Genomic DNA, 26,335 nt, shown 5'->3' on the forward strand with positions numbered 1-26,335 from the left:
TAAAAATAAAGTTTGTAATCCATCATCTTGCAATTCTTCTCATGCAAAAACATCTCCATAAATAACATCTTTGCAAAGAAATGATTTTAGAGTAAATTACAATTTTTGGTCTCCGAGATTAGCACCTTTTCCAGTTTTGGTCTCAAAAGTACTCTGTTTGCCGTTTTGGCCCTTATATTGTGATTTAATAATGATTTTGGTTCTTAAATTTATTAGAAAAAAGGCAAAAAAAAATGTATTATTAGGATATAAGTCACTAATGCATGACTTGTATGAGCAAACCATATCACTACTGCACATGTAAAATCAAAGGTACAACACATTTATGCATGAAATCAGAGGTGGTCCAATGTGGCATGCAATCTCCTCTCATTTTTTCTAAAAAATCGATATTTTTGCCTAAAAATTAACAAACCTATCATAAAGGTATGAAACATAATATTTTGTTTTTTTAAAATTGAAAGTGTTAAAACGAGAGTTCCATTTAATATTTGTGTTTCAAATGATATCTATGTTTCAAATGACATCTATTTTATGAATGTACTATAAGTTTTTTATTCTAAACAAAAAGGTAAAACAATCAATCAATCAAATCATCCTCACCAACTTCAGTAAATCACTCTTCATCATCTGGATTCTCTTCTTCATCACCCTGGTTTTCTTCTCCATCCTTCTTTTTCTGTTTCTTGACAATGGCGGCAATAGGTTCCTTATGCTGAGCCTGCAAGTATGAATTTACATTAAAATCCAGCAGAATACATATCTAAATGATAGCTAGTTTTCACCAATCACCTCTAGCTTGGGAACATTCAGAGGTTGACGTAAGGTTTTAGACAGTTGCTCAAGCCTTTGATGACTTTCTAAGGAGGCATCCACACGATTCTTCTCATTTTTCTCCTCCACCTCTTCTTCTTCCACTTGTTTCTCTTCTTCTTCCACTTATTTCTCTTTCTGTGACATAGGTGTTGAAATTAGATCTGTAAATTACAAAATCAATCAGAATCTACTTACCTTCTCTGCTTTCGGTGGAAAAATCTTCCTCGAGAAGCCATCTATGAAGATCTCCAGTGGATTCTGACATAACAATCAAACAAAATTTAGACTCTGTTTAAATACACAAAATTAGCGGAAGTTCGGTACCTTGTTCTGGTCCTTGTTCTGGTCCTTCTTCCAGGATTTACTCATTTCATGAAGCATCTTCTGCAGAGGATTTGCTTCTTCTTCATCCTGTTAACATAATTCAAAATGAGAACTCAATATCAAATATAATAAGTTATAAGGTATAGCGAAGTTGTTTCTACATCTATTCTTCTTCTGTAAATCTCCTCAGGGCTCTCCTTCTTCATTGTTTGACATTAACATGAAAATACAATCAGTAAAGTTCAAATGGAGAGATAATTTTCAAGTTGGATCGTTACCTTAGACAAGTCATCGTCCTTTGGTTTCTGAGATCCTTTACTCAGTTGATTCCAGATTTTCATCACAACATTTGATTTGTCCTCATTTTTCTAAATATAACATGATAACTCGAATCAGAATAATGAATATAAGATTCACAGCAACAAAATCGATGTTAAATAAAAGTATGAAGATGATTTGAATAATGATTTGAGTTTTGTACCCTAAACATCTCCTTCTCTGTGGATTTCTGCTGCATTTTCTTCTGCTGATTGGATTCACCGTCCACAGCAACTTCAGCTTGTTTCTGTTCATCGACGGTTTCATCGGCCTTGTTATTGGCGTCGGTAATTTTCATTGTTCTCTGGATCTGATGGCGGTTATCTGACCTTTCAATGGCGGTTTCTGGGAAATTAGTTTCAAATATAGGGGGAAGGGGAGGGTAGGGAGGGAAAAGTTGTAAATCGCGTTTAAACGCCGTCGTTAAACGGTGTTGCTAGTTACGTGAAGAAAAAAAAAGTTTTTTTAAAGAAAAAACCCTCATTTTTTATAAAAACCAAACCCTTCTCAAATCTATCTAATGTTTCGTTTTTTATTATTTTTGTTGTAATTTGGCTTATAATTATTAATATTTTTTATTAAATCACTTATTTAAAGTATTTAGTTTCAACTTATCATTTAATTTACTTTAAATTTATTTTTTTATTTAGATTGCATTTCCTATTAAATTAGATATTTTTCCGATTTTTTCATTTTTATTTTCGATTCAGACACGATTCCGATTCCAATATACCAAGAACCCTCTGTTGCAGTTTCGGTTCTAAAAAATTAGGACGAGTATATGCTCATGTCAATCCTTAACAAATCTTTATTTTTCTAATTTAAAAATCTTTTGTTTTTTAGGGCTTATTCAAATATATATTTATTTTTGTTTTTTTTATTTGTTTTTTCTTTTGATTTTTTGTTTGTTTATTATTATTATATTTTAATTTTTTAATGTTTTGTTTATTTATATTAGTTAGTCATAACTTTTTGACGTCTTTTTCGTTTATCTGAAACCAGTTTTTAAAAAATCGGATCATCCAAATCCGTAACTTTCTTTTTACAAGTTAGGCTATTTAATTTGAAAACGGTTATAGATTCATCCGAAATGTGAAAAATCATAAGTTATGTAATTCGAAAATTGTTAAAATTTTGAAAAAACATAAGTTATTAAATCCAATAACCGGTTATAGTATAATCCAATTTGTGTACTTTTTTAAACAAAAAGAATTACTTATATCTCTATTTTTATATCAACTAATTGTGAGACCTATGTAGTACATGAGTTAATTTAAAAGAAAAAAGTTTAAATATAAAAATCAAAATATTTGAGAACTTTAAATTTATAAGAAAATAAGAAAAATAATGAATTATTATTATTGAAATTTTTTTTATCTTCTAAATTTAAATAAATAAACAAAAGAAATTAATGAACTTTAATTTGTGAATTTTGAAATTAAAAGTTAAATTCATTAATGAAATTGATATTCATTTATTATTATATTTATTGTAATTATTACATTAAAATATTATATGGAATTTAATAAAATAGAAAAACTCATAAAATTACATGTAGAAAAAAAATTAATTCAAAATAAACACAAAATGACATTTGGCAAATTAAATAAGAGTGTGACATGTGGCAAAGAAACCTTCGTTTATTAGAGTAGAAGATGAGTTTTTTTAGCACCATTCGTAAACATATATTGTAAAAGCCAATTCGGTTTTTAATCAAAATCCGATAGCTTAAAAAATGAGTTGTGTTGTTGTGAGATATGGTGGTGACGATGATGTTGAAGAAGTATCTAAACTATGGATCAAAATATAAAAACTATTCTTTATATATATATATATATATATATATACATATATATATATATATATATATATATATATATATATATATCTTGTTCCCTTATGAACAATGTTCCACTCGTATTAGACCATTTTTTTTCTTTTTATTTATTTAATATGGCCGTAACCTACTGGAACCTTTACCCTTCTCAACCTGTTTTTCCGCTTGCTTCTCTCTCTTTTGCCTGTCTCGAGTCCTATTCCTTCCACCGCTACATACATTCCTCCAGACCACCACCTTAATTCAGATCACCGACTTAATCCTCCAAAACTATCAAATGTTTACCAATCGACCACCGCGTCGTAGATTCGTATATGTTTCGCGCCCAACCCATCGTCGTTATGCGTCTCACTTGGAGGAATCGTCTTCTCCATGGTCGGTCGGTCGCAGCGCACTACGTCGTCGACTACATAGGGTGTCTGCTTACTCATCGGTAGTGTTAGCCCTCTCTTCGATTCCTGCAATACCATCTGATTTGAAGCTTATGTCCATTTGGGGGTCAACGCATAACAGTTCGATTTTTTAGAGAACCGGTTTGCATTTTTCAAATACCATATTTCTATCTAAAATCAACCAATATCGATTACATGAATAAATCTTATATATATGGAATCTTTAACTTATTTACCAGTTTGAAATTTTAAGTTCGCGTTTCTAACTACCTGAAACTTCCTTTTTTGCAAAGGTTTGAAATTAATGTTAAAGGAAGCCTCATACTTACAAAAGGTATGTTTTTTCACAAGTTGATAACGTTGTTCAAATGTCACAACTAGCATTTTAGCTAGAAAAGTCTATTCTCATGTAACCATTCAACTATTGTAATACATATACTCTAAGTAAATATCATCAAGTGCTCATTTGAATTCATCTCTCATGTTCAACAAAGAGTCTGAAAACCCTAAGAATCCCGGTTTAAGTCCATATTGGACTAGGATTTCCTTATTGGGCCTAATGGACCAATAAGAATTCTATTCAACTATTTTGGGCTTGGGAACCCTATTCAGATTTTAAATGGACCCAATTCCCAAAATCTATAATATTTTGGACCATTTGGGCCTAGAATGATTCATTCTAACCCTAAACGGCCTTATTGGGCCCTAGCTAACCCAATTAACCTTAGTGAGCCATAAACCCATTCTTTTATCATATTTGGGCCGTGAACTTTCTAATGAGCCCATTGGGCCGAAAGGTAATCATTGGGCCTCATAATTTTGAGTAAAGGCAGTACAAGGCCCAAACTACTCCACCCTTTCTCCTAGCCCAAAACTCTCGGCCCAACACATTAACAAAAAAAATGAAAAATGAAATGGAGGGGGGTGCTTTGGAGGTGCCACCTCCATATTATTCACCATGTAACAATGCATGGCCTCCCATATTTCCATGCAAGTCACCTCACCTTTCTCTCCCCTCTATCCTTCTATTTACGGCCGAGAGGCAAAACACACACACACACACACTTTCTCAAAACACTCTCAAATATCTCAAGAATACTCCTCCTTCCATCAAGATTTTTGAGATTTTTGCATGTATTCCAAGAAGATTCTTCACTGATATCATCAATCCTTGGTAAGATCTTGTACACTAAAGTTGAATTGCTTCATTCTTTAGCTAAATCACTCCATATCAACATCTATTTTGTGATTTTCCTTCCTAGAACTTCTTAAGTTCGAAATCCACTCAAGAAAGCTTGCTAGGATCAAAATCTTCTTCATTTCTTCTTCAAAACCGAAACATCAAAGCAAAGGTGAGTTCATACCCCCTTGTTTTCGGTTTTACATGATTTTTGGGGGAGAATGCAAGTAAAATGTGTAGATCTATGTGTTATATGCATGCCTTGTGTGATTTCTTAGTTTATTTTGTAAAAATATGTTAGATCTTAGAAAATCACGACATCTTGAGTAATATTGAGTCAAGATCCATGAACTAAGACACCTTATACATCATATTATGAAGTTAAAAGTCTTATATGTTCAAGATATAAAAATCTAAGGCAAAAACTTTGTTAAAGGTCAAAAATTGTCAAGAGAACATAAGATAAGGGTAAAAGGCGACATTTATGTTTTTATAAGGATCAAACAGGTTCTACTTGTATAAAAATGGATTTTTATGATAAAAATTCTTTTCAAAGGGGCAAAAATGTAAATTTTAGCTTAATTGGCCAAACTTTTGGGCCTCACGGTTTTGGGCCCAAATTTGCGAAAAAGGGAAAGTTTTGGGACTAAAAATGTTATTTGAACAAAATTTGAGTCATAAATGTAGATAAACCAAATTTAGGGGTGAAAATAACATTTATTTCCAAATTGGACCAAAAATGTAACTTTTAATAAAATTGGGCCGAAAGTGTTAATTTTTACAAACAATGGGCTGAAAATGCACTTGTCTGCAAAACTGGACCTTAAATGTCAAAATATATATTTTTGGACTAAAATCGTGAATTTCTAGACATTTGGGACAAAATTACAAAATTTTTATAAGTTATGGACTAAAGTGTCATTTTACAAAACTTTGGGCCTAAATTAAAAATTTGAGGCTTATTGGCCAAGATCGTCGTTTTTACAAAATAGAACTTTTATATTCAATTCGGTAAACCTCGAACTAAAACAATCAACGAAATAATAACAAATGGACGAAATACATCGATAACAATTTTATTGGGCCTAATATTCACGTTACATGGCCAATGGGCCTTAAGGGCCCATCCAAGTGTATATTGAGCCCAATATTTTCCATGATATGTTTATTGGGCCTTACGACCCATTTACATGTTAATTTGGGCATGAGTTATGGGTCACATGTTTGTTGGGCCTTTGTGGTCCGTTTACATGCCTATTGGGCCCAAATTATCCACTTACATGCTATTGGGCCTTTGTGATCCACTTACATGCTAATTGGGCTTGGACTGAAATTCACATGCTTGGTAGATTGTAACTATACCTTTACATAACTATTGAACTTCATATACTTATACATGTACCTTTGGATTGATAACTTACAACATGCACGTAAACATTAAACATAATACGAAAGGTTGAGAATCTAGTGAGACGTGTCGGTTGGCACCTTTGAGTGTACAATCGTAGCTTGTAGTTATAATCAGTGTCTCCCGGAGGGAGAGCGAGAGTTTGTGTATAGATCTATACGGGGTGACCCCCTACGCCTTAGTTGTTCGCTACAGCTAGATTACGCCAGTCTAGGGCGACAAAACCTTGAGCAAATACCGGCATTTGGAAAAATGTTAAGACAGGCAACCTAGTCATTATCATGTATGATTATAACGGCTCATATAGAGATTCTAATACCAATTTAACATTTCGAAGATTAACCCTTCGATTGTGTCAACACAAAACAACTTAGCTAACGATACAAGAACCTCGACATTATAACAAATCAGAAAATATCGGATTTTCTGGGGAAATACTAATATTCAATTATCACTCACTTACAATACAAAGAAATCTAAACTACATTTATATATGTTACTACTATGAAATTCACACATGCATTTATACTTGATTTTCACATCATTTTCAGTCACTTTACAGAAAATATCAGATTTTCTGGGTTTTTACAAAGGATACAAAGACTTTTATTCAAACATACTTATGAACTCACCAACATTATATATGTTGACCGTTTTCAAAATAACTTGCATTCTCAGGTAATCGTTAAGCAGGAAGATTTCCAAGTATGCATGGTTTTATTTTATGTAACACCGCTCGTACTATTAATACTTTGAACTTATGTAATTTATAACAATGTACTTGATGTGAACAATGTTGGTTGTAATATGAAGTGTTGGTGATGAATGTGTTATGTTTCATGTGTATTCATTGTAATGATAATTCAATTGTTAGTCACACGAGCCCCCGGACGTTTACGCCGTCTGGTTCGGGGTTGTGACAGGTTGGTATCAGAGCAATGTTTATAGTGAACTAGCATATCTAACCATACATGATGTGCAACTATAAACACAATGGGACTAAATAACTCTGAACAGAACTAAAAATTTCACACTTATGTGCGTATATTAGGATGATAACCTAACAATATCTAATAAAAGCTTCTGGAGGAAATTGAACATTATGATTAAACCCGGGCAGTTATGTAGTCATATTAGGGATAAGTATAGCCTGATCAACTATATTTATTCAAAATATGACCAACATGTGTTCGGGAGTGATCATAGCTGGAAATGAATCCAAAAGCCTACCTCACTCTCCAATAACTCTAGGAACCCAAAATCTAAATAATTAAAATATACTTGTAACGCCCTGTTTATTTAAATAAATTAATAAATGTAATTCCCGGATTAATTTGTGAATAATTTTAATAATGGAGGGCTGTTTAGTAAATTACGGAGTTGATTTGAGAAGAATTTTAGAAGCAAGGGTATGTTCGGTAAATATTAGGACTTCATTTGAAGAGATTTTAAATGGCTGGGGTTAAAAGGGTAACTTATGGACTTATTTTGAAAGAAAAGAAGGAAGGGGGGATCGATTATGTTAATATGGGGATATGTTTTATGACACCGGGTATATAAGTTATATGAGAACCCTAACCCTAGCTTGTTGTAGCAACCGCCAGATAGCACCCCCCTTCAGCCGCCAACACCCGTTTCCTCCACCCTCCGGTCACTCATGGCTGCCAATCGACCGCCGACTTCATGCCAACGTCGTTGCCGCCATTCGAAGCTGCCGGCAGTCCAGTTTTGCCGTGACTTACGTCGCCGGCATGGGCCGCGAACAACCAGCCGCCACTGTTTTTCTTCTTCTCTTTTCCGTTGATGCCGTCGTCGATTTCTACGGTGGTTCTTTGCTACATCTTGGGTGTCGCCGCCACTGTGAGGGGTTCACGGATCAACCATCGAGATGGTTGTAGCTGTTCTAGAGCGCTACCCTTCGTATCTCTCTTCTTTTCATTCTGCCGCTTGCCACCGCAAAGGTGGAGGTGGTTAGATGCATTCGGGCAGGACACTCGAGTATGTTGTCCTGTTCCAGACTGATGCCCATGGGAAACCGTCGCCACCACCGTGAGGTGGTGGCTGTTATCGCGAAAGTCGCCGATGCCGCCGCCTCCCCGGGTTCTTCCGCCGTCAAGCGCCACCAGGTGGTGGTTGTGTTACTATTCCGAGCATAGTAGTAAGTGTGTGTTATTTCAGTGATGTACGATTGAGTTTGTTGGTCGGAAAGATCAAGAAGGCCACCGCCACCACGAGCCACCGCCGGCCACCACTAGGGTGGCTGTGTGTGTGTGTTAGTTAGTGTGTGTGTGTAATTTTGGATTAAAGCTTTGTAACTGTAATTAACAATGAATAATAAAAATAATAGTAACCACCACCGTAAGGTGGTGGCCGCCGCCGTGTGCCGCCGATTGACCACCACTACCCGTGGTGGTAGTGGGTGGTGCCCCGCAAGCAAACCCTAATTGACCTAGCAAAACCCTAATGGGCTTAAAGATTAATTTTGGGCCTATTGGGCCATGGTTGGGTGAAAACCCTAATTGTGAGTATTTGGGCCTTAGACTTATTGGGCCCACTTTTGGGCCATTGGAATGGAATTTTGTATTAAGCCCAATCACTCCATATCATTTATCTAGTAGAGTAAAGGACTTAATGGATTAAGTCCTTAATGGGTTAAGTAAGAAACACTTAACCCTAATCGTCATTTTATGTGAAATCCTAATTTTTACTTGGGTTGTGAGTTGGGTCTTTCGATTGGGCTTTGGTAATTGGTTTATTAATGGGCCATCCAATAATAATCAAATGGACTAGAGTAAGTAGTTAGGCTTTAGGGTAAGGCCCATATGAAGGATTGGGACCAATTTGGAAAATTAGGCCATAGTTAGGCCTAGATGGTTGTATGATATTGGGCCCTTAGAATGAGACATGTTGGACTGGACTGAACAATTGGGCCTTAAGGGAAGTCCATGTAGAGGTTTGAGCCCAATTTGGAAAATTGGGCCATATGTTGGGCTTTGAGCCGTAGTTGGACTTTGGGCCTTTGGATTGGGCCTTGGGGCTTGAGTCAAGCTAAGATAGGGGTAAAGTAGTCTTTTACCCAAGTATGGGTATGGACTTATGGTTATGAGTTGGAACCCAATTATTAATTGGGTGTTATTTTGATATTGACAGATCGGGAATTTGTCATCCAGCAACTATGGTTTGGTCAGCGGGACTTCAACAGTGTGAGGTGAGTCCTCTTCCAGTAGGAACGGGTCTAAGGCACCAAGGCCGGCTTGTTTAAGTAGTTGTAGTATGCCTGGGTAAGCCCGATGCAGTTTATATGTTTTCCGGACTTCGGTCCGATGCCGGGGCGGTCCCGAGAAGTAGCTAAGTATGCTTGATATCTTTGTGATTCATGCATGTATATGTGTTATGTGTTATGTGTTTCGGGCTTCGGTCCGATGTCGGGCAAGCCCGATGCAATATATGTGATTATGTTATATGTTATGTGTTAAGTGTTCTGGGGTAAGCCCGATGCCGGGGCAAGCCCGATGTATGTTACTTTATATGTTATGACTATATGTTCCGGGCTTCGGTCCGATGCTGGGGCAAGCCCGATGCAGATCATGTGATTATGTTATGTGTTTATGATATGTGTTATGTTGTGTATGTGCCGGCGCAAGCCCGATGCTGGGGTGAGCCCGATGCCCGATGCGGTCGGATGTCGGGGTGAGCCCGATGCTGGGCAGGAGTCCGATGCCGGGATTCGTCCCGATGCAGTTGGGAGTAGTCCCAGAGTTATATTATGTGTTTATGTTATATGCATTGTTGACATGTTTATATGTGTACCGGATTGCGGTCCGATGCCGGGCAGGTCCCGATGCAGTGGGCTAGGACCAAGTTATGAGATTATGTGTACGGTATGTGGTAGTATGGGGAGACTCACTAAGCTTTGTGCTTACAATTTTCAGTTTTGGTTTCAGGTACTTCAGTTTTCAAAAGAGGAGCTCGGGAAGATTGCAGTGCACACACCATTTGTTTAGCCTGGGATGTCTATACTCTGATATATGTTGACATGAGACTTGATACATAACTTATGATTTTTATGTGAAGAAGTTATTTATGGTTTTCATTATTAAATTAAAACGAAAATTTTAGACTGTATTTTTGGGATGTTACAATACTATAGGAATAACCAAAACATGATTTATTTACGCACTCTCGTGCAGTCAGTATGGCTGGTTTCCACCACCCCGGAGATCCTTATTTTCCCAATCAGGGAAATAACGGATGGCTAGAAGAGTCTGATGAGGAACCTGAAGAGAACCCCGTGGAAGAAGAAATCGAAGAGGTACCTGCAGAACCTGTGGCAGATGTTGAAGAAGAAGAGTCTAGTGACGACAACGATGATGATTCGAACGCGGAATCCGTAGTCATTAACCCACCGTACCCCGTGAGGGTGCCAACTCACCGAATGGGCCCTAGTGGCCCTACACCTCACTGGGGTATCGACATTTGGAGGTGGAGTAGACAACAGGGACAGCGACCCCCGTTTGGTATGGCTCGAGAGTTATATGACTTGAGGGATGGAGGACCGGCTGACCGAGCACTACCAGTCATGGTGAGACGATTGAGGGATACTGGCGATCTGACTCAGAGTACCGCTGATCAGATGCACTAGATGCGAACTAGGGTTGAGAGGGCAGAGCAGGAAACGCGAGAGGTTATTCGGGAATTCCACATGAGGCAGGTGAGGTGGGAGGCTCGACTTCGAGACGCGGAGCGACAGGCGGCTCGCCTTCAGGGAGCATCTACTTCCTCAACACCACCCCCTAGCACATCCCCCCACGACTAGGACCAGCCACATCTATCTTTAGTACTATGTCTATGTGATCTATGCTATGTACTATCGACTCTATGTTTAAGTGACCACACTACTCATAGGGTCGTTATGCTGCCGTATTTTATATTTTCCCCATGTACGGCATGCCTTCTGGCAAATTTTCATGTATCAAAACTATTAATATTAATGAAAATGCTTTTATGTTTTATCATGATGTTGTCTTATGCTATGTGTTTTATTTTCCTTGTTTTATATTAATGCATGAAATTACTTAAATACACACACTATACGCCTAGTCTATGGGATCCCAAACTCGCAAAACAATAGGCACTCAACATCATTCCATTCCATGACAGAAAGATGACTCAAAGACCCAACCGTGGAAACAACGCAACGCCGGCCCACCTGAGATAAACTCGGTTGCATTCCAGGCAGCAGTGTCCGCTGCGGTCACTGCAACACTTGCGCAGATTCGCAATGGAAACAACGGAGAAGGCAACGGGCAGGGAGCCGGAAGCACAAATCAAGGGACGAACCACGAAGCCGCTCGAACATGCACCTACAAGGACTTTACCAACGCCAAACCTCAGACCTTTAATGGGACAGGAGGCGTAATAGCCCTTAAGCGATGGGTCGAGGAAGTAGAATCCATTTTCGAAATCTGCGGGTGTCCGGATGAGTGTAAGGTCAAGTCAGCAGCCTGCACCTTCATTGACCAAGCCCTCTCCTGGTGGAATGGTCACATAGAGGCCATGACGCTCCCGGTGGCGAACGCGATGCCCTGGGAAGAGCTTAAGGAAATGATGCTGGTTGAATACTGTCCAAGAGATGAAATCCAGAAGATGGAACAAGAGTTGTGGAACCTCACGGTTCAAAATTCCGATATCGACGCATACATATCCAGGTTTAGTGAGCTATCTCTTCTGTGTCCCGGAATGATCACCTCAGAAGGGAAAACGATTGAGAGGTTTATCTGGGGATTGACTGCACCTATCCAAGGGAATATCATTGCGGCAAACCCTGAGACGTTTGATAGCGCCAAGAGACTGGCCAATAAATTGTATGATCATGGCAACAAGAAGGGTTCCAAAACAGCAGAAGCGGAGGTCAAGAAAGAAGGTGAGAGCAAGAAGAGGAAAAACAACAAACGAAAGGGAAAGCAAAACTCAAAATCGTCTAAGAAGCAACAAACGGTGTCCGTCCATGCTGCAACACAAGCTACCACCACACTACATGCTCCAACCTCATCCACACCAAGTACTCCAAAGCAGTATTCATGAAATCTTCCCTAGTGTAACAAATGCAACTTCCACCATCACAGGGAGTGCAGAGAGATGAATTGCACAAGGTGCAACCGGAAGGGCCATACAGCAAAGTATTGTAGAACTCAGCTTCCACAGAACCAGATGACAAACAACAACAACAATAACAACAACACCAATGCTGGAGCCAATTATACCTGTTACGAATGTGGGAAAACCGGGCATTTCAGGCGAAACTGCCCCAACGCAAATGCTCAAGGGGCAGGAACAGTAGGGAGAGTGCTGACAAAGGGTCAGGGTGAAGCAGTGTAGGACCCAACCGTTGTCACTGGTATGTTCCTACTTAACAACTCGTATGCATGCATCTTATTTGATAGTGGGGCGGAACGAAGTTTTGTTAGTAATAAATTCAAACACTTGCTAAATCAACAACCCCAGAAGCTCAACGAAGCCTTTATGGTGGAAATGGCTAATGGGAAAACGGAAACAACCAAAGATATCTATACAGGATGCACGCTAACACTAAACAACCGCTCTTTCCAAATAAATTTGATGCGAGTAAATATTAGTAGTTTTGATGTGATTATCGGCATGGATTGGTTAAGCCACCATCATGCCGATATTATGTGTCACGAGAAGGTCGTTCGCCTTTATCTTCCTAATCACGAAACCCTAATAATCTACGGAGATAAACCCGGCGCAACCCTTCGCCTTATCTCAAGTATCAAGGCACAAAAGGGTCTACAAAAGAAGAACTACGCATTCCTTGCTCATGTGGTGGATAAAACCAAAGAGGAAGCGAGCATTCCCAACATCCCAATGGCGTGTGACTTCCCGGATGTGTTTCCAGAAGATCTTCCGGGAATACCCCCAGAACGACAAATCGAATTCCGAATCGACCTAGTTCCTGGAACCACTCCAATCGCCAAATCACCCTATAGGTTGGCTCCTGCTGAAATACAAGAATTATCAAGCCAACTAAGCGAACTCCTGAATAAAGGATTCATCAGACCCAGCTTCTCGCCATGGGGAGCTCCGGTTCTTTTCGTTAAAAAGAAATACGGATCCTTCAGGATGTGCATCGACTATAGAGAATTAAACAAACTCACCATCAAAAACCGGTATCCACTCCCACGAATCGATGATCTATTCAACCAGCTTCAAGGAGCTAGTTACTTTTCAAAGATAGATATGAGATCCGGTTATCATCAACTCAAAGTCCGAGATGAGGACATTCCTAAGACTGCTTTCCGAACTCGTTACGGTCATTACGAATTCGTCGTAATGCCCTTCGGTCTAACAAATGCCCCCGCTGCATTTATGGACCTCATGAATCGAGTCTGCCGCCCATTCCTTGATAAATTCGTAATCGTTTTCATCGATGATATTCTTGTGTACTCTCGAAGTGAAGAAGATCATAGCCAACACCTCCGACAGATTTTAGAAACCCTGCGGACTGAAAAGTTGTATGCGAAACTCTCCAAGTGCGAGTTCTGGCTCCGCAGTGTAAACTTTATGGGCCATGTAGTCAGTCAGAAAGAAATACATGTGGACCCCTCCAAGATCAAAGCAATCGAAAACTGGACAATTCTGGCTACGCCAACAGAAATTCGCCAATTCTTAGGTCTTGCAGGCTACTACCAAAGATTCATTCAGAACATCTCCAAGATAGCCAAACCCCTCACCACATTGACGCAGAAAGGCGTACCCTTCAACTGGACCGAGAAGCAAGAGCTTGCCTTCCAAACCTTGAAGCAAGCCCTCTATAGTGCTCCAGTGCTATCTTTACCAGAGGGAACCGAAGACTTCATAGTTTACTGTGATGCTTCGAATCAAGGTTTAGGTTGTGTCCTCATGCAACAAGAGAAGGTAATTGCTTATGCATCCAGACAACTGAAAACTCATGAAGTAAATTACACCACGCATGATCTCGAACTGGGGGCAATGGTCTTCGCCTTGAAATTTTGGAGGCACTACCTATAGGGTACCAAGTGCACCATCTTTACGGACCACAAGAGCCTCCATTACATTCTAAATCAGAAGGAACTAAACATGAGGCAGCGAAGATGGGTTGAGCTGTTAAATGATTATGAGTGTGAGATCAGATATCATCCAGGCAAGGCTAATGTGGTAGCCGGTGCCCTGAGCCGAAAGGAGTATTCAAGTCGTCGTGTGAAGACTCCGTCAATCACCATTCAACCTCATCTAGCCTCACAAATCAAAGAAGCCCAACGGGACGCTTTGAAGCCGGAGAATATCGCTAGTGAATCACTGCGAGGAATGGAGAAGGAGCTCGAAGTTAAGGACGACGGAACCCACTACTTCATGAATAGAATATGGGTTCCCAAATTTGGGGGATTCAGAGAGATAGTCATGCATGAAGCCCACAAGACGCGATATTTTATTCATCCAGGGCCTGATAAAATGTATTTGGATATCAAGCAGCAATATTGGTGGCCTAACATGAAGGCAGAGATAGCCACTTTCGTGGGCAAGTGTCTTACTTGCGCCAAAGTGAAAGTGGAATACTAAAAGCCCTCGGGACTATTGCAACAACCAGTGATACCCGAGTGGAAGTGGGAAAGGATTACTATGGACTTCGTGACAAAATTGCAAAGACAGCAGACGGATTAGATGCTATCTGGGTAATTGTCGATAGATTAACAAAATCCGCCCATTTCCTGCCAATAAAAGAGTCATACAAGATGGAAAAGCTGACCCGAATCTACCTCAAGGAGGTTGTGAGACTCCATGGAGTGCCAGTATCCATTATCTCGGATCGAGATAGCAGGTTCACTTCAAGATTCTGGCAATCTCTTCAGAAGGCAATAGGAACACAGCTAGATATGAGCACTGCCTACCACCCACAGACGGATGGTCAGAGTGAGCGTACCATCCAGACACTCGAGGATATGCTTTGAGCTTGCGTGATTGACTTCGGAAAGCCATGGGATACCCACTTGCCCCTGATCGAGTTCTCCTATAACAACAGTTATCACACAAGCATCAAGGTTGCTCCCTTCGAGGCTCTTTATGGTCGTAAGTGCAGATCACCCCTATACTGGGCTGAGGTGGGTGACACTCAACTAGCAAAAGGGAAATCGCCAGCCAATGCTCTTACATGACCCTAAATCATCCGTGAAACGACAGAAGGGATAGTTCAAATCAAAGCTCGACTACAAGCATCGCGAGACCGACAGAAGAGCTATGCTGAAAAGAGGTGAAAGCCATTAGAATTTCAAGTCGGGGATCACGTGTTGTTAAAGGTCTCTCCTTGGAAGGGAATGATTCGTTTTGGGAAACGAGGAAAACTGAACCCGCGATACATTGGACCGTTCGAGATTCTTGCCCGGATAGGTCCAGTGGCTTACAAGCTGCAGCTACCTGCCGAGCTCAGCAACGAACACCCAGTATTCCACGTCTCAAATCTAAAAAAGTATCTATCAGATGAAACCCTTGTGGTTCCTTTAGAAGAGATTGAAGTAAACGAGAATCTCCTGTTCATCGAAGAACCAGTCGAGATTATGGATAGGGAGGTGAAGCGTACAAAGCAAAGTCGCATTCCGATTGTGAAGGTTCGATGGAGCGCTAAACGTGGACCGGAATTCACGTGGAAACGTGAAGACCAAATGAAGCAAAAGTACCCTCACTTATTCCCTTCTTCGTAAACCTAGTTTCAAAAGAATTTCGGGACGAAATTCCCTCTAACGGGGGGATGATGTCACAACTAGCATTTTAGCTTGGAAATTCTATTCTCGTGTAACCATTCTGTTGGATTAGTGTCTAAGTCCGTAACTATATTTGGTATGTACTTGACCCGAGTGTGCATGGTCCTTTTGGGTTGCCTTCACCAAAGCAACTTGACAAGGTAATTTGATATGAGAGAGGAGATATTATGGTTTATTAATATATTATAAGAATAATATATTAAAGGAGAAATCATATTTATTTAATTAGTATTAGTCATAAATTAATTAGGAATTAATTTGGTGACTAAAAGAGATTAATTAAATAAAGGGGTATAAACTGTCAAATGTGTGATAGTTGAGTTTTGGGCTAGGAAACCCTATGGAATAAGGAGGAACGAAATTATGATGAGGGATCATCATATTTTCGTCCAAGGGCCTCATTCCAGAAGGTTCCTTGGGCTGCTTGGTGGCTAAGCTATCCATTAGGGTTTAGACTGAAACCCTAGCACCCTACAGTATAAATAGATGCCCTATGCCTTCAATTTTTCGGCCACTTGATTCCAAGGGAACCCTAGGGCCGAAATTAGCATCCTTCCTCCTCTCTCTTAATTGCCTTCTTGCTTCAAGGTGTTTGTGAGCCATTAGAGGCACTACAATTGTGGTGCTTGCTTTCAAGAGTTCAAGAGATCAAGGAAACTAGTTGTTATTGCAATATAACAACAAATGTATGTCTACTACACTTCTATATGATTTTCGAAAATTATAGAAGCATGCTAGGGTTTATTTTGTGTTCATATAGTTGTATGTATTATAGTGAAAACATAGATCCAATTAGGGTTGCATGCACACATAGGATTGTTTGTATAAAACCTATCAGTGGTATCAGAGCCTTTGGTTTTTGTTTTCAATTGGATTTGATACATATTATGAATTTGACAAATTAGGGTTTATGGCAAGTAAACCCTAAGCCATGGCAATTTTCGCAATTAGGGTTAAGAAACCCTAGTTGGCGATTTTTTGTAGGGTTCTTAAACCCTTTTTGCCTAGCCTCCAAATTTCGAAATTAGGGTTATGAAACCCTAGGGATTTCGAAAAATCCCTTGCCCCCCAAGACAAGATCCCAAAATTTTAGGGATTTGGATATTGATATCTTGGTAATTGTCAATTTAAATGTTTAAACTAGATAATTAAAGATCTTGAATTATCCTTTCCATAAATTTTAAAATCTAGGGGATAAAAGGATTAAATAAATTAATAGTTTGATTTTATGATAATCCTTAAAGATTTAATAGTTTAAATTAATTGTTTAATTTTGATAATTATTAAATCAAAGATTTTTTGGTGTTTAAAATTTTAAATTAAATAGTCTTAATTTTTCGAAAATTTTAAATACAGATTAAGATACTAGTATTTTGAAATGTTTTAAAATACACCCTTATACGATTATGATATTATAAGATTAATTATTATATATGTATAAGAATAAACTAGTCTTATCGCTAGTAGGCCTCATTCACGAAGCCAGTCTATAAGGTGGGTATAAGGTTGCTGCCTATAAAATGGCGCTTAATGGATGTACACTCACATCTACCGCTTACTTGACCGGTGGAGGGTCGTTAGCCGAACGGATAGGATAGGGCACTTAATTCCTCATTAAAAGTATAATGGAAATATTAAAGTAACTACATTGTTTTACAAATTCCCACTCTTAGTTACTTTAGGGTAAAATGTGAAAATGATGCTATTCCATGGAATTACACTTTGTACCCCTGTCAAACGTTAGTGGAGCGTACGTGGTTAACCAGCACACTAATTTGGGATTGACATTGGTAACAAAGGGTGGCTCGATGTTTTGTCATAGATCAATGGAGCGTGCGTGGCTAACCAGCACATTGATTAGGTGATGAAAACATTGAGTGCACCATGTTGATTCGCATGGTTATTCACAAAACTTGTTTGCGATCCTCGGCATCCCAGTCGCAAATTTGAAGTGCATATCGAGATTTAAACATGCCATTGAAATGTTCAATGAATCTCAAAAGAAATCTAGGAATTTTCAAATACATTTAAAACTTAAACTCTTTCGTTTTTCATGGTGAAAATTAGTGAATCGTTATTCACTTACCTTCAAATTATTTACTTTTAGATTACGGCATCCCTTTTCTAAGTTGTAAATAATGTTGTTGGATCCTAGCCCTAATTTCTCATTTGGGTGTTTAATTAGGGATTCGTTCTAATCAAACTTAGTTTCTTTCTATTTCAGATGTCAAACGCAAACGCAAACAACAACACTTCTGGGTCATTCTCGTTGATGAACCTGTGTCAGAAAGTGACATTTGATGGTTCGAACTTCAACGAGTGGATGAGGTACATTCGCATGATAACTCGTTACGAAGACAAAGAATATGTCTTAGACGAGAAGCTTGAAAAGATCAACCCAGAAGAAGCTACTCCTGAAGAGATGGCCGCCTTTGAGGCCCACGAGCGTGATGCAACGAAAGTTCATTGCATCATGTTGGCCACCATGAACCTCGAACTCCAAAAGTCCTATGAGGACATGTATCCATATGAGATGCATCAAGATTTGCTGGACAGGTACCACCAGAGCGCGAGGCAAGAGCGCTATGAGATCATCACTAACATGATCACTGCTAAGATGGGGAGTGGAGAATCCCTAACTGCTCATTTGCAAAGAATACAAAGATATGTTGATCGTCTTCTCAAACTTAATGTTAAGTTTGATGAGGATTTGGCCATCGACATCATCCTCCACTCCTTGCCTTCCTGCTACAACCAGTTCAGAATGACCTACCACATGAATAAGGAAGAGGTCACCCTAAGTAAGCTTCAAGGGCTCCTGAGGACAGCTGAGAGCAACCTCAAGGACAAATCTATTGCATCATCCTCTACTGTAGCTGCTCCTGTGTTGGCAATTGGCCAAGGAAAGGGAAAGAAGAGGAAGGCTCCTTCCAAGAGCCACCATAAGGGTAAGACCCAAGATGGTTCCTCTTCTAGTGGGACCAAAGCAGGTTCTGTTAAGCCCTCTTCTGACCCCAAGGAAGCAGAGTGCTTCTATTGCCACCAGAAGGGCCACTGGAAACGAAGCTGCCCTAAATATCTGCAAGATATTAAGGATGGGAAGATAAAGCCCACATTTGCAGGTATGTATTTGATTAAATCTAATAACTCATCATTTGCTACTTCATGGGTTCTTCATATAGGGTGTGGTTACCACATTTGTTCTGATATGCAGGGCCTAAAAAGAAGTAGGGAAGTGGAGCATGGAAGGATAAGCTTGATCATGGGGAACAAGAAGTCATCACCAGTAACCAAGATCGGAGTTTATTCCTTAGTGTTGAGTAATGGGTTAGGGCTAGATTTAAATAATTGTTGCTATTCGCCAGATATGGCAAGGAACATCATTTATTTTCATGGTTTGTTTAGACAAGGTTTCAGATATTCATTTGATAATAGTAATGGTTCTATTAATGCTTATTTGAATGGTGTCTTTTATTTCAATGCTTTACCTTGTAATGGGATTTATGAATCTGTGTTGGTTATTGATAATTTAGGAAATGATGTTTTGAATATTGATTCGTCCACAAGTTTGGACAAAGCATGCTTGTGGCATTGTCGCCTTGGCCATGTTAACAAGAAACGCATAGCCCAACTCCAAAAGGATGGAGTCTTGGAGTCATTCGACCTTAGGGACGATGACGTGTGTGAGTCTTGTTTACTTGGGAAGATGACCAAGTCACCCTTTACTGGCACATGTGAAAGGGGTGAGGGTGTATTGGATCTCATACATACAGATGTATGTGGACCCTTTAGATCCACCACAAGGGACGCTTGTCGCTTCTACGTGACTTTTACAGACGATTATAGTAGATATGGATATATCTATTTAATCAAGCAGAAGTCAGAAACTTTTGAAAAGTTTAAAGAGTTCAAGAATGAAGTGGAGAATCAATTGGGCAGGAAAATCAAGATGCTTCGATCTGATCGAGGGGGAGAGTACCTAAGTCTTGAGTTTCACGACTATCTAAAAGAGTGTGGAATAGTTTCACAATTGACGCCTCCTAGAACGCCCCAATTGAATGGTGTGGCTGAGAGACGTAATCGAACCTTGTTGGACATGGTTCGCTCTATGATGAGTCGTGCTTCGTTACCAATCTCATTCTGGGGGTATGCCTTGGAGACTGCCGCCCATATCCTTAACTTAGTTCCCACCAAGAAGGTTACCAAAACACCTCAAGAGATGTGGACAGGGAAAGCTCCTTCGTTAGCACATATCAAGGTTTGGGGTTGTGAAGCTTTCGTAAGACGAGAGACTCACGACAAGCTAGAACCTCGTAGTGAGAAGTGTTACTTCATCGGCTATCCACAAAAGTCTTTTGGTTATCTCTTCTATAGACCAAATGACAATGTTGTCTTTGTTGCTAGGAGAGGGGTTTTCAAGAGAAAGAGAACTCATAAGCCAAGGAGACAGTGGGAGTCAGATTGACCTTGAAGAGCTTCAAGAGTCAGGAGAAGAAGGAACTTCTGACACTGGCATGCAACCTGAGGAGGAAACTCCTGTTGAACCTGTTGACTAGTCCTTACCTCTTAGACGTTCAAGTAGAGTTATTGTTCCACCCCAGTTTTATGGTTTCCATATTACTACTGACGGGGATACGTTTATTAGTGATAGTACACTAGTAAATCTGGACGAACCTAACAGCTACAAGGAAGCCATGGCAGGCCCAGAGTCTGATAAATGGAAAGAGGCAATGGACAGCGAGATTCAGTCCATGTATGACAACCAAGTTTGGAATTTGGTTGATAATGTACCAGGTCGTAAGACGGTCGGGTGCAAGTGGATCTTCAAGAAGAAGACAGACATGGATGGGAAAGTGCACACTTATAAAGCGCGATTGGTCGCGAAGGGCTTTACTCAAACTCCTGGAGTTGACTATGATGAGACCTTCTCGCCAGTTGCGAAAATAAAGTCTATTAGGGTAATGCTTGCAATAGCTGCGTTTCATGATTATGAAATTTGGCAGATGGACGTAAAAACCGCTTTCCTAAATGGGAAGTTGGCTGAGGATGTTTACATGAATCAGCCAGAGGGTGCGAAGCATCCAAATAGAGTGTGCAAGCTTGAGAAATCCATTTATGGATTAAAGCAAGCATCTCGCAGATGGAATCTTTGTTTTGACGAGAAGGTCAAAGAGTTTGGTTTTCTGCGAAAATAAGATGAGTCATGTGTATATGTCAAGGCCAGTGGGAGTATAGTAAGCTTCCTCGTGTTGTATGTCGATGACATACTACTCATAGGAAACGACATCCCAACATTGCAGGAGGTCAAATCCTGGCTTGGGAAGTGTTTCGCTATGAAGGACCTCGGAGAGGCTGCTTATATTCTGGGAATAAGGATAGTGAGAAACAGAAGTAAGAGACTGATAGGACTCAGTCAGGATACGTACTTGGAAAAGGTACTAAAACGTTTTAGTATGGAAAATTCCAAGAAAGGGGAGTTGCCAATCCAATGCAATACCAAACTGAGTAAGACTCAAAGCCCGAGTACAGAGGCAGAGATAGCTGATATGAGCCGAGTACCTTACGCTTCCGCAGTTGGCTCGATTATGTACGCTATGACTTGTACTCGCCCTGATGTGGCTTTCGCTTTGAGCATGGTCAGCAGATATCAAGGGAATCCTGGTAGGGCACATTGGATTGCTGTCAAGAATATTCTTAAGTACCTACGAAGGACCAAGGAATGCTTTCTAGTCCTCAGTGGGAGTGATGACTTAAGGGTGCGAGGGTACAGTGACGCTAGTTTCCAGACAGATCGGGATAATTACCGATCACAGTCAGGCTGGGTCTTTACCCTGAATGGAGGAGCAGTGACTTGGAAAAGTTCCAAGCAAGAAACTGTAGCTGATTCAACGTGCGAATCAGAGTACATTGCGGTGAGCGAGGCGTCAAAGGAGGCTATATGGTTGAAGAACTTCATTGGAGACCTTGGAGTTGTGCCATCCATAAAGGAGCCCATGGAAATTTTCTGTGATAATGAAGGAGCGGTTGCCTTAACCAAGGAACCAAGGGATCATGGCAGATCTCGACATATCGACAGGAAATACCATTTTATTAGACATCGGGTAGAAGAGGGACTCCTCGTTGTGAAGAGGGTATCGTCAGAAGATAACCCAGCAGATCCCCTTACGAAGGGACTGAGTAGGGTTAAGCATTTGCAGCACGCTAGGAGCGTAGGGCTAAAGGACGATATTAGTTTAGATTAGATAGGTAGGAAACTTGTAATGGATAATTTTATATTCAACATTTGATGATTAAATAAAGGTGTGTTATTTATGAGAAAGTTTCTATCTTGTGTTGATTATTTATCTATTGTTTCAATTTTGCATGTTTTGACTTCCTGAATAATAAGATTATTCGAACAGTCCACAATCACTCATATGTTGGAAGTAGATATGAAGGAAGATTGTCATAAATTTGTTTGTAGATTGTCTAAAAGGTTTTAGACATAGCAAAGGTTTGCTGCAAAGTTTATGAGTGGTTATGAAATTTGTATTGAGCTTTGGAATAGACCCGCACTTGCTAGTATCACTTCATGAATGTTATCACAAGTGATCGCAAGATGATAATATCATATAATCTTTAAACCTAGAGATATGGTTATTGTTTGCTAGTTGATTATACCATGATAATGCGAAAACGCATCAGTAACTTGATGTTATAAAACACATTATTGTGTGTGACTTAGCTAGTGAATGATAAAAGCATATAAGTCGAAGTTTTCTGTTCCTTTTATTCTATGAGAGTAAAAGCGATATCTTGGCCACTCGATGATTTGGTTTGACTTATGTGCCGGGCCCGGTCAGGACAAAGTTGATGTGTTCAACTGAGTTCTATGTCAAACATATCAGAGATCGAGAAACAAAATGTTGGACGACAAGAATTGTCAGCATGATATCTAGAACAGAGGGTTATACGATCCCTTATCTAAAGGACAGATTATTGGTCAGAGTTGACAACGGCTATTGAAAGCTACGATTGCTATCGGATACGGAAGTCATATGTGAGATATAGTTACTAGACTTATCCAAGTGGGAGACTGTTGGATTAGTGTCTAAGTCCGTAACTATATTTGGTATGTACTTGACCCGAGTGTGCATGGTCCTTTTGGGTTGCCTTCACCAAAGCAACTTGACAAGGTAATTTGATATGAGAGAGGAGATATTATGGTTTATTAATATATTATAAGAATAATATATTAAAGGAGAAATCATATTTATTTAATTAGTATTAGTCATAAATTAATTAGGAATTAATTTGGTGACTAAAAGAGATTAATTAAATAAAGGGGTATAAACTGTCAAATGTGTGATAGTTGAGTTTTAGGCTAGGAAACCCTATGGAATAAGGAGGAACGAAATTATGATGAGGGATCATCATATTTTCGTCCAAGGGCCTCATTCCAGAAGGTTCCTTGGGCTGCTTGGTGGCTAAGCTATCCATTAGGGTTTAGACTGAAACCCTAGCACCCTACAGTATAAATAGATGCCCTATGCCTTCAATTTTCGGCCACTTGATTCCAAGGGAACCCTAGGGCCGAAATTAGCATCCTTCCTCCTCTCTCTTAATTGCCTTCTTGCTTCAAGGTGTTTGTGAGCCATTAGAGGCACTACAATTGTGGTGCTTGCTTTCAAGAGTTCAAGAGATCAAGGAAACTAGTTGTTATTGCAATATAACAACAAAGGTATGTCTACTACACTTCTATATGATTTTCGAAAATTATAGAAGCATGCTAGGGTTTATTTTGTGTTCATATAGTTGTATGTCTTATAGTGAAAACATAGATCCAATTAGGGTTGCATGCACACATAGGATTGTTTGTATAAAACCTATCACATTCAACTATTGTAAGACATATACTCTAAGTAAATATCATCAAGTGCTCATTTGAATTCATCTCTCATGTTCAACAAAGAGTCTGAAAACCCTAAGAATCCCGGTTTAAGACCATATTGGACTAGGATTTCCTTATTGGGCCTAATGGACCAATAAGCATTCAATTCAACTATTTTGGGATTGGAAACCCTATTCGGATTCTAAATGGACCCAATTCACAAAATCTATAATATTTTGGACCATTTGGGCCTAGAATGATTCATTCTAACCCTAAAAGGCCTTATTGGGCCATAGCTAACCCAATTAACCTTAGTGAGCCATAAACCAATTCTTTTATCCTATTTGGGCCGTGAACTTTCTAATGAGCCCATTGGGCAGAAAAGTAATCATTGGGCCTCATAATTTTGAGTAAAGGCAGGATAAGGCCCAAACTACTCCACCCTTTCTCCTAGCCCAAAACTCTCGGCCCAACACATTAACAAAAAAAATGAAAAATGAAATGGAGGGGGGGTTGACTTTTGAGGTGTCACCTCCATATTATTCACCATGTAACAATGCATGGCCTCCCATATTTCCATGCAAGTCACCTCACCTTTCTCTCCCCTCTATCCTTCTATTTACGACCGAGAGGCAAAACACACACACACACTTTCTCAAAACACTCTCAAATATCTTAAGAATACTCCTCATTCCATCAAGATTTTCGAGATTTTTGCATGTGTTCCAAGAAGATTCTTCACTAATATCATCAAAGATCTTGTACACTCAAGTTGAATTGCTTCATTCTTTAGCTAAATCACTCCATATCAACATCTATTTTGTGATTTTGCTTCCTAGAACTTCTTAAGTTCGAAATCCACTCAAGAAAGCTTGCTAGGATCAAAAATCTTCTTCATTTCTTCTTCAAAACCGAAACATCAAAGCAAAGGTGAGTTCATGCCCCCTTGTTTTCGTTTTTACATGATTTTTGGGGTAGAATGCAAGTAAAATGTGTAGATCTATGTGTTATATGCATGCCTTGTGTGATTTCTTAGTTTATTTTGTAAAAATATGTTAGATCTTAGAAAATCACGACATCTTGAGTAATATTGAGTCAAGATCCATGAACTAAGACACCTTATACATCATATTATCAAGTTAAAAGTGTTATATGTTCAAGATATAAAAATCTAAGGCAAAAACTTCGTTAAAGGTCAAAAATTGTCAAGAGAACAAAAGATAAGGGTAAAAGGCGACATTTATGTTTTTATAAGGATCAAACAGGTTCTACTTGTATAAAAATGGATTTTTATGATAAAAATGCTTTTCAAAGGGGCAAAAATGTAAATTTTAGCTTAATTGGCCAAACTTTTGGGCCTCACGGTTTTGGGCCCAAATTTGCGAAAAAGGGAAAGTTTTGGGACTAAAAATGTTATTTGAACAAAATTTGAGTCATAAATGTAGATAAACCAAATTTAGGGGTGAAAATAACATTTATTTCCAAATTGGACCAAAAATGTAACTTTTAATAAAATTGGGCCGAAAGTGTTAATTTTTACAATGGGCTGAAAATGCACTTGTCTGCAAAACTGGACCTTAAATGTCAAAATATATATTTTTGGACTAAAATCGTGAATTTCTAGACATTTGGGACAAAATTACAAAATTTTTATAAGTTATGGACTAAAGTGTCATTTTACAAAACTTTGGGCCTAAATTAAAAATTTGAGGCTTATTGGCCAAGATCGTCGTTTTTACAAAATAGAACTTTTATATTCAATTCGGTAAACCTCGAACTAAAACAATCAACGAAATAATAACAAATGGACGAAATACATCGATAACAATTTTATTGGGCCTAATATTCACGTTACATGGCCAATGGGCCTTAAGGGCCCATCCAAGTGTATATTGAGCCCAATATTTTCCATGATATGTTTATTGGGCCTTACGACCCATTTACATGTTAATTTGGGCATGAGTTATGGGTCACATGTTTGTTGGGCCTTTGTGGTCCATTTACATGCCTATTGGGCCCAAATTATCCACTTACATGCTATTGGGCCTTTGTGATCCACTTACATGCTAATTGGGCTTGGACTGAAATTCACATGCTTGGTAGATTGTAACTATACCTTTACATAACTATTGAACTTCATATACTTATACATGTACCTTTGGATTGATAACTTACAACATGCACGTAAACATTAAACATAATACGAAAGGTTGAGAATCTAGTGAGACGTGTCGGTTGGCACCTTTGAGTGTACAATCGTAGCTTGTAGTTATAATCAGTGTCTCCCGGAGGGAGAATGAGAGTTTGTGTATAGATCTATACGGGGTGACCCCCCACGCCTTAGTTGTTCGCTACAGCTAGACTACGCCAGTCTAGGGCGACAAAACCTTGAGCAA

The 26,335-nt window shown here is 39.1% G+C and overlaps 1 protein-coding gene across 1 annotated transcript; it reads right to left on the minus strand.

Annotated features, from left to right (window-relative positions):
- Positions 1-549: 549 nt before the first annotated feature.
- LOC145113541 (uncharacterized) lies at positions 550-3,669 on the minus strand. The gene is made up of 8 exons (XM_079049611.1): positions 3,581-3,669; positions 3,439-3,532; positions 1,622-1,894; positions 1,419-1,508; positions 1,141-1,227; positions 1,012-1,074; positions 793-951; positions 550-721 (listed from the first exon to the last, which is right to left on the minus strand). Exons 1-7 carry the CDS (start codon positions 3,667-3,669, stop codon positions 940-942), a joined length of 708 nt encoding a protein of 235 aa, XP_078905737.1. The 3' UTR covers positions 550-721; positions 793-939.
- Positions 3,670-26,335: the final 22,666 nt, after the last annotated feature.

This window comes from Lactuca virosa, chromosome 5 (assembly GCF_052849685.1).
Source record: "Lactuca virosa cultivar CGN04683 chromosome 5, Lactuca_virosa_CGN04683_v6, whole genome shotgun sequence".
NCBI lineage: Eukaryota > Viridiplantae > Streptophyta > Magnoliopsida > Asterales > Asteraceae > Lactuca > Lactuca virosa.

Bases quoted from the DNA above. Each gene is read 5' to 3' on its own strand.
- LOC145113541 (XM_079049611.1), bottom strand. From the start codon at position 3,669: ATGGAGAAGACGATTCCTCCAAGTGAGACGCATAACGACGATGGGTTG. The intron at 1,509-1,621 runs GTACAAAACTCA...TGTTATATTTAG, and splicing joins CAGAGAAGGAGATGTTTAGG to AAAAATGAGGACAAATCAAA. The intron at 1,228-1,418 runs GTAACGATCCAA...TTATGTTAACAG, and splicing joins AGGACGATGACTTGTCTAAG to GATGAAGAAGAAGCAAATCC.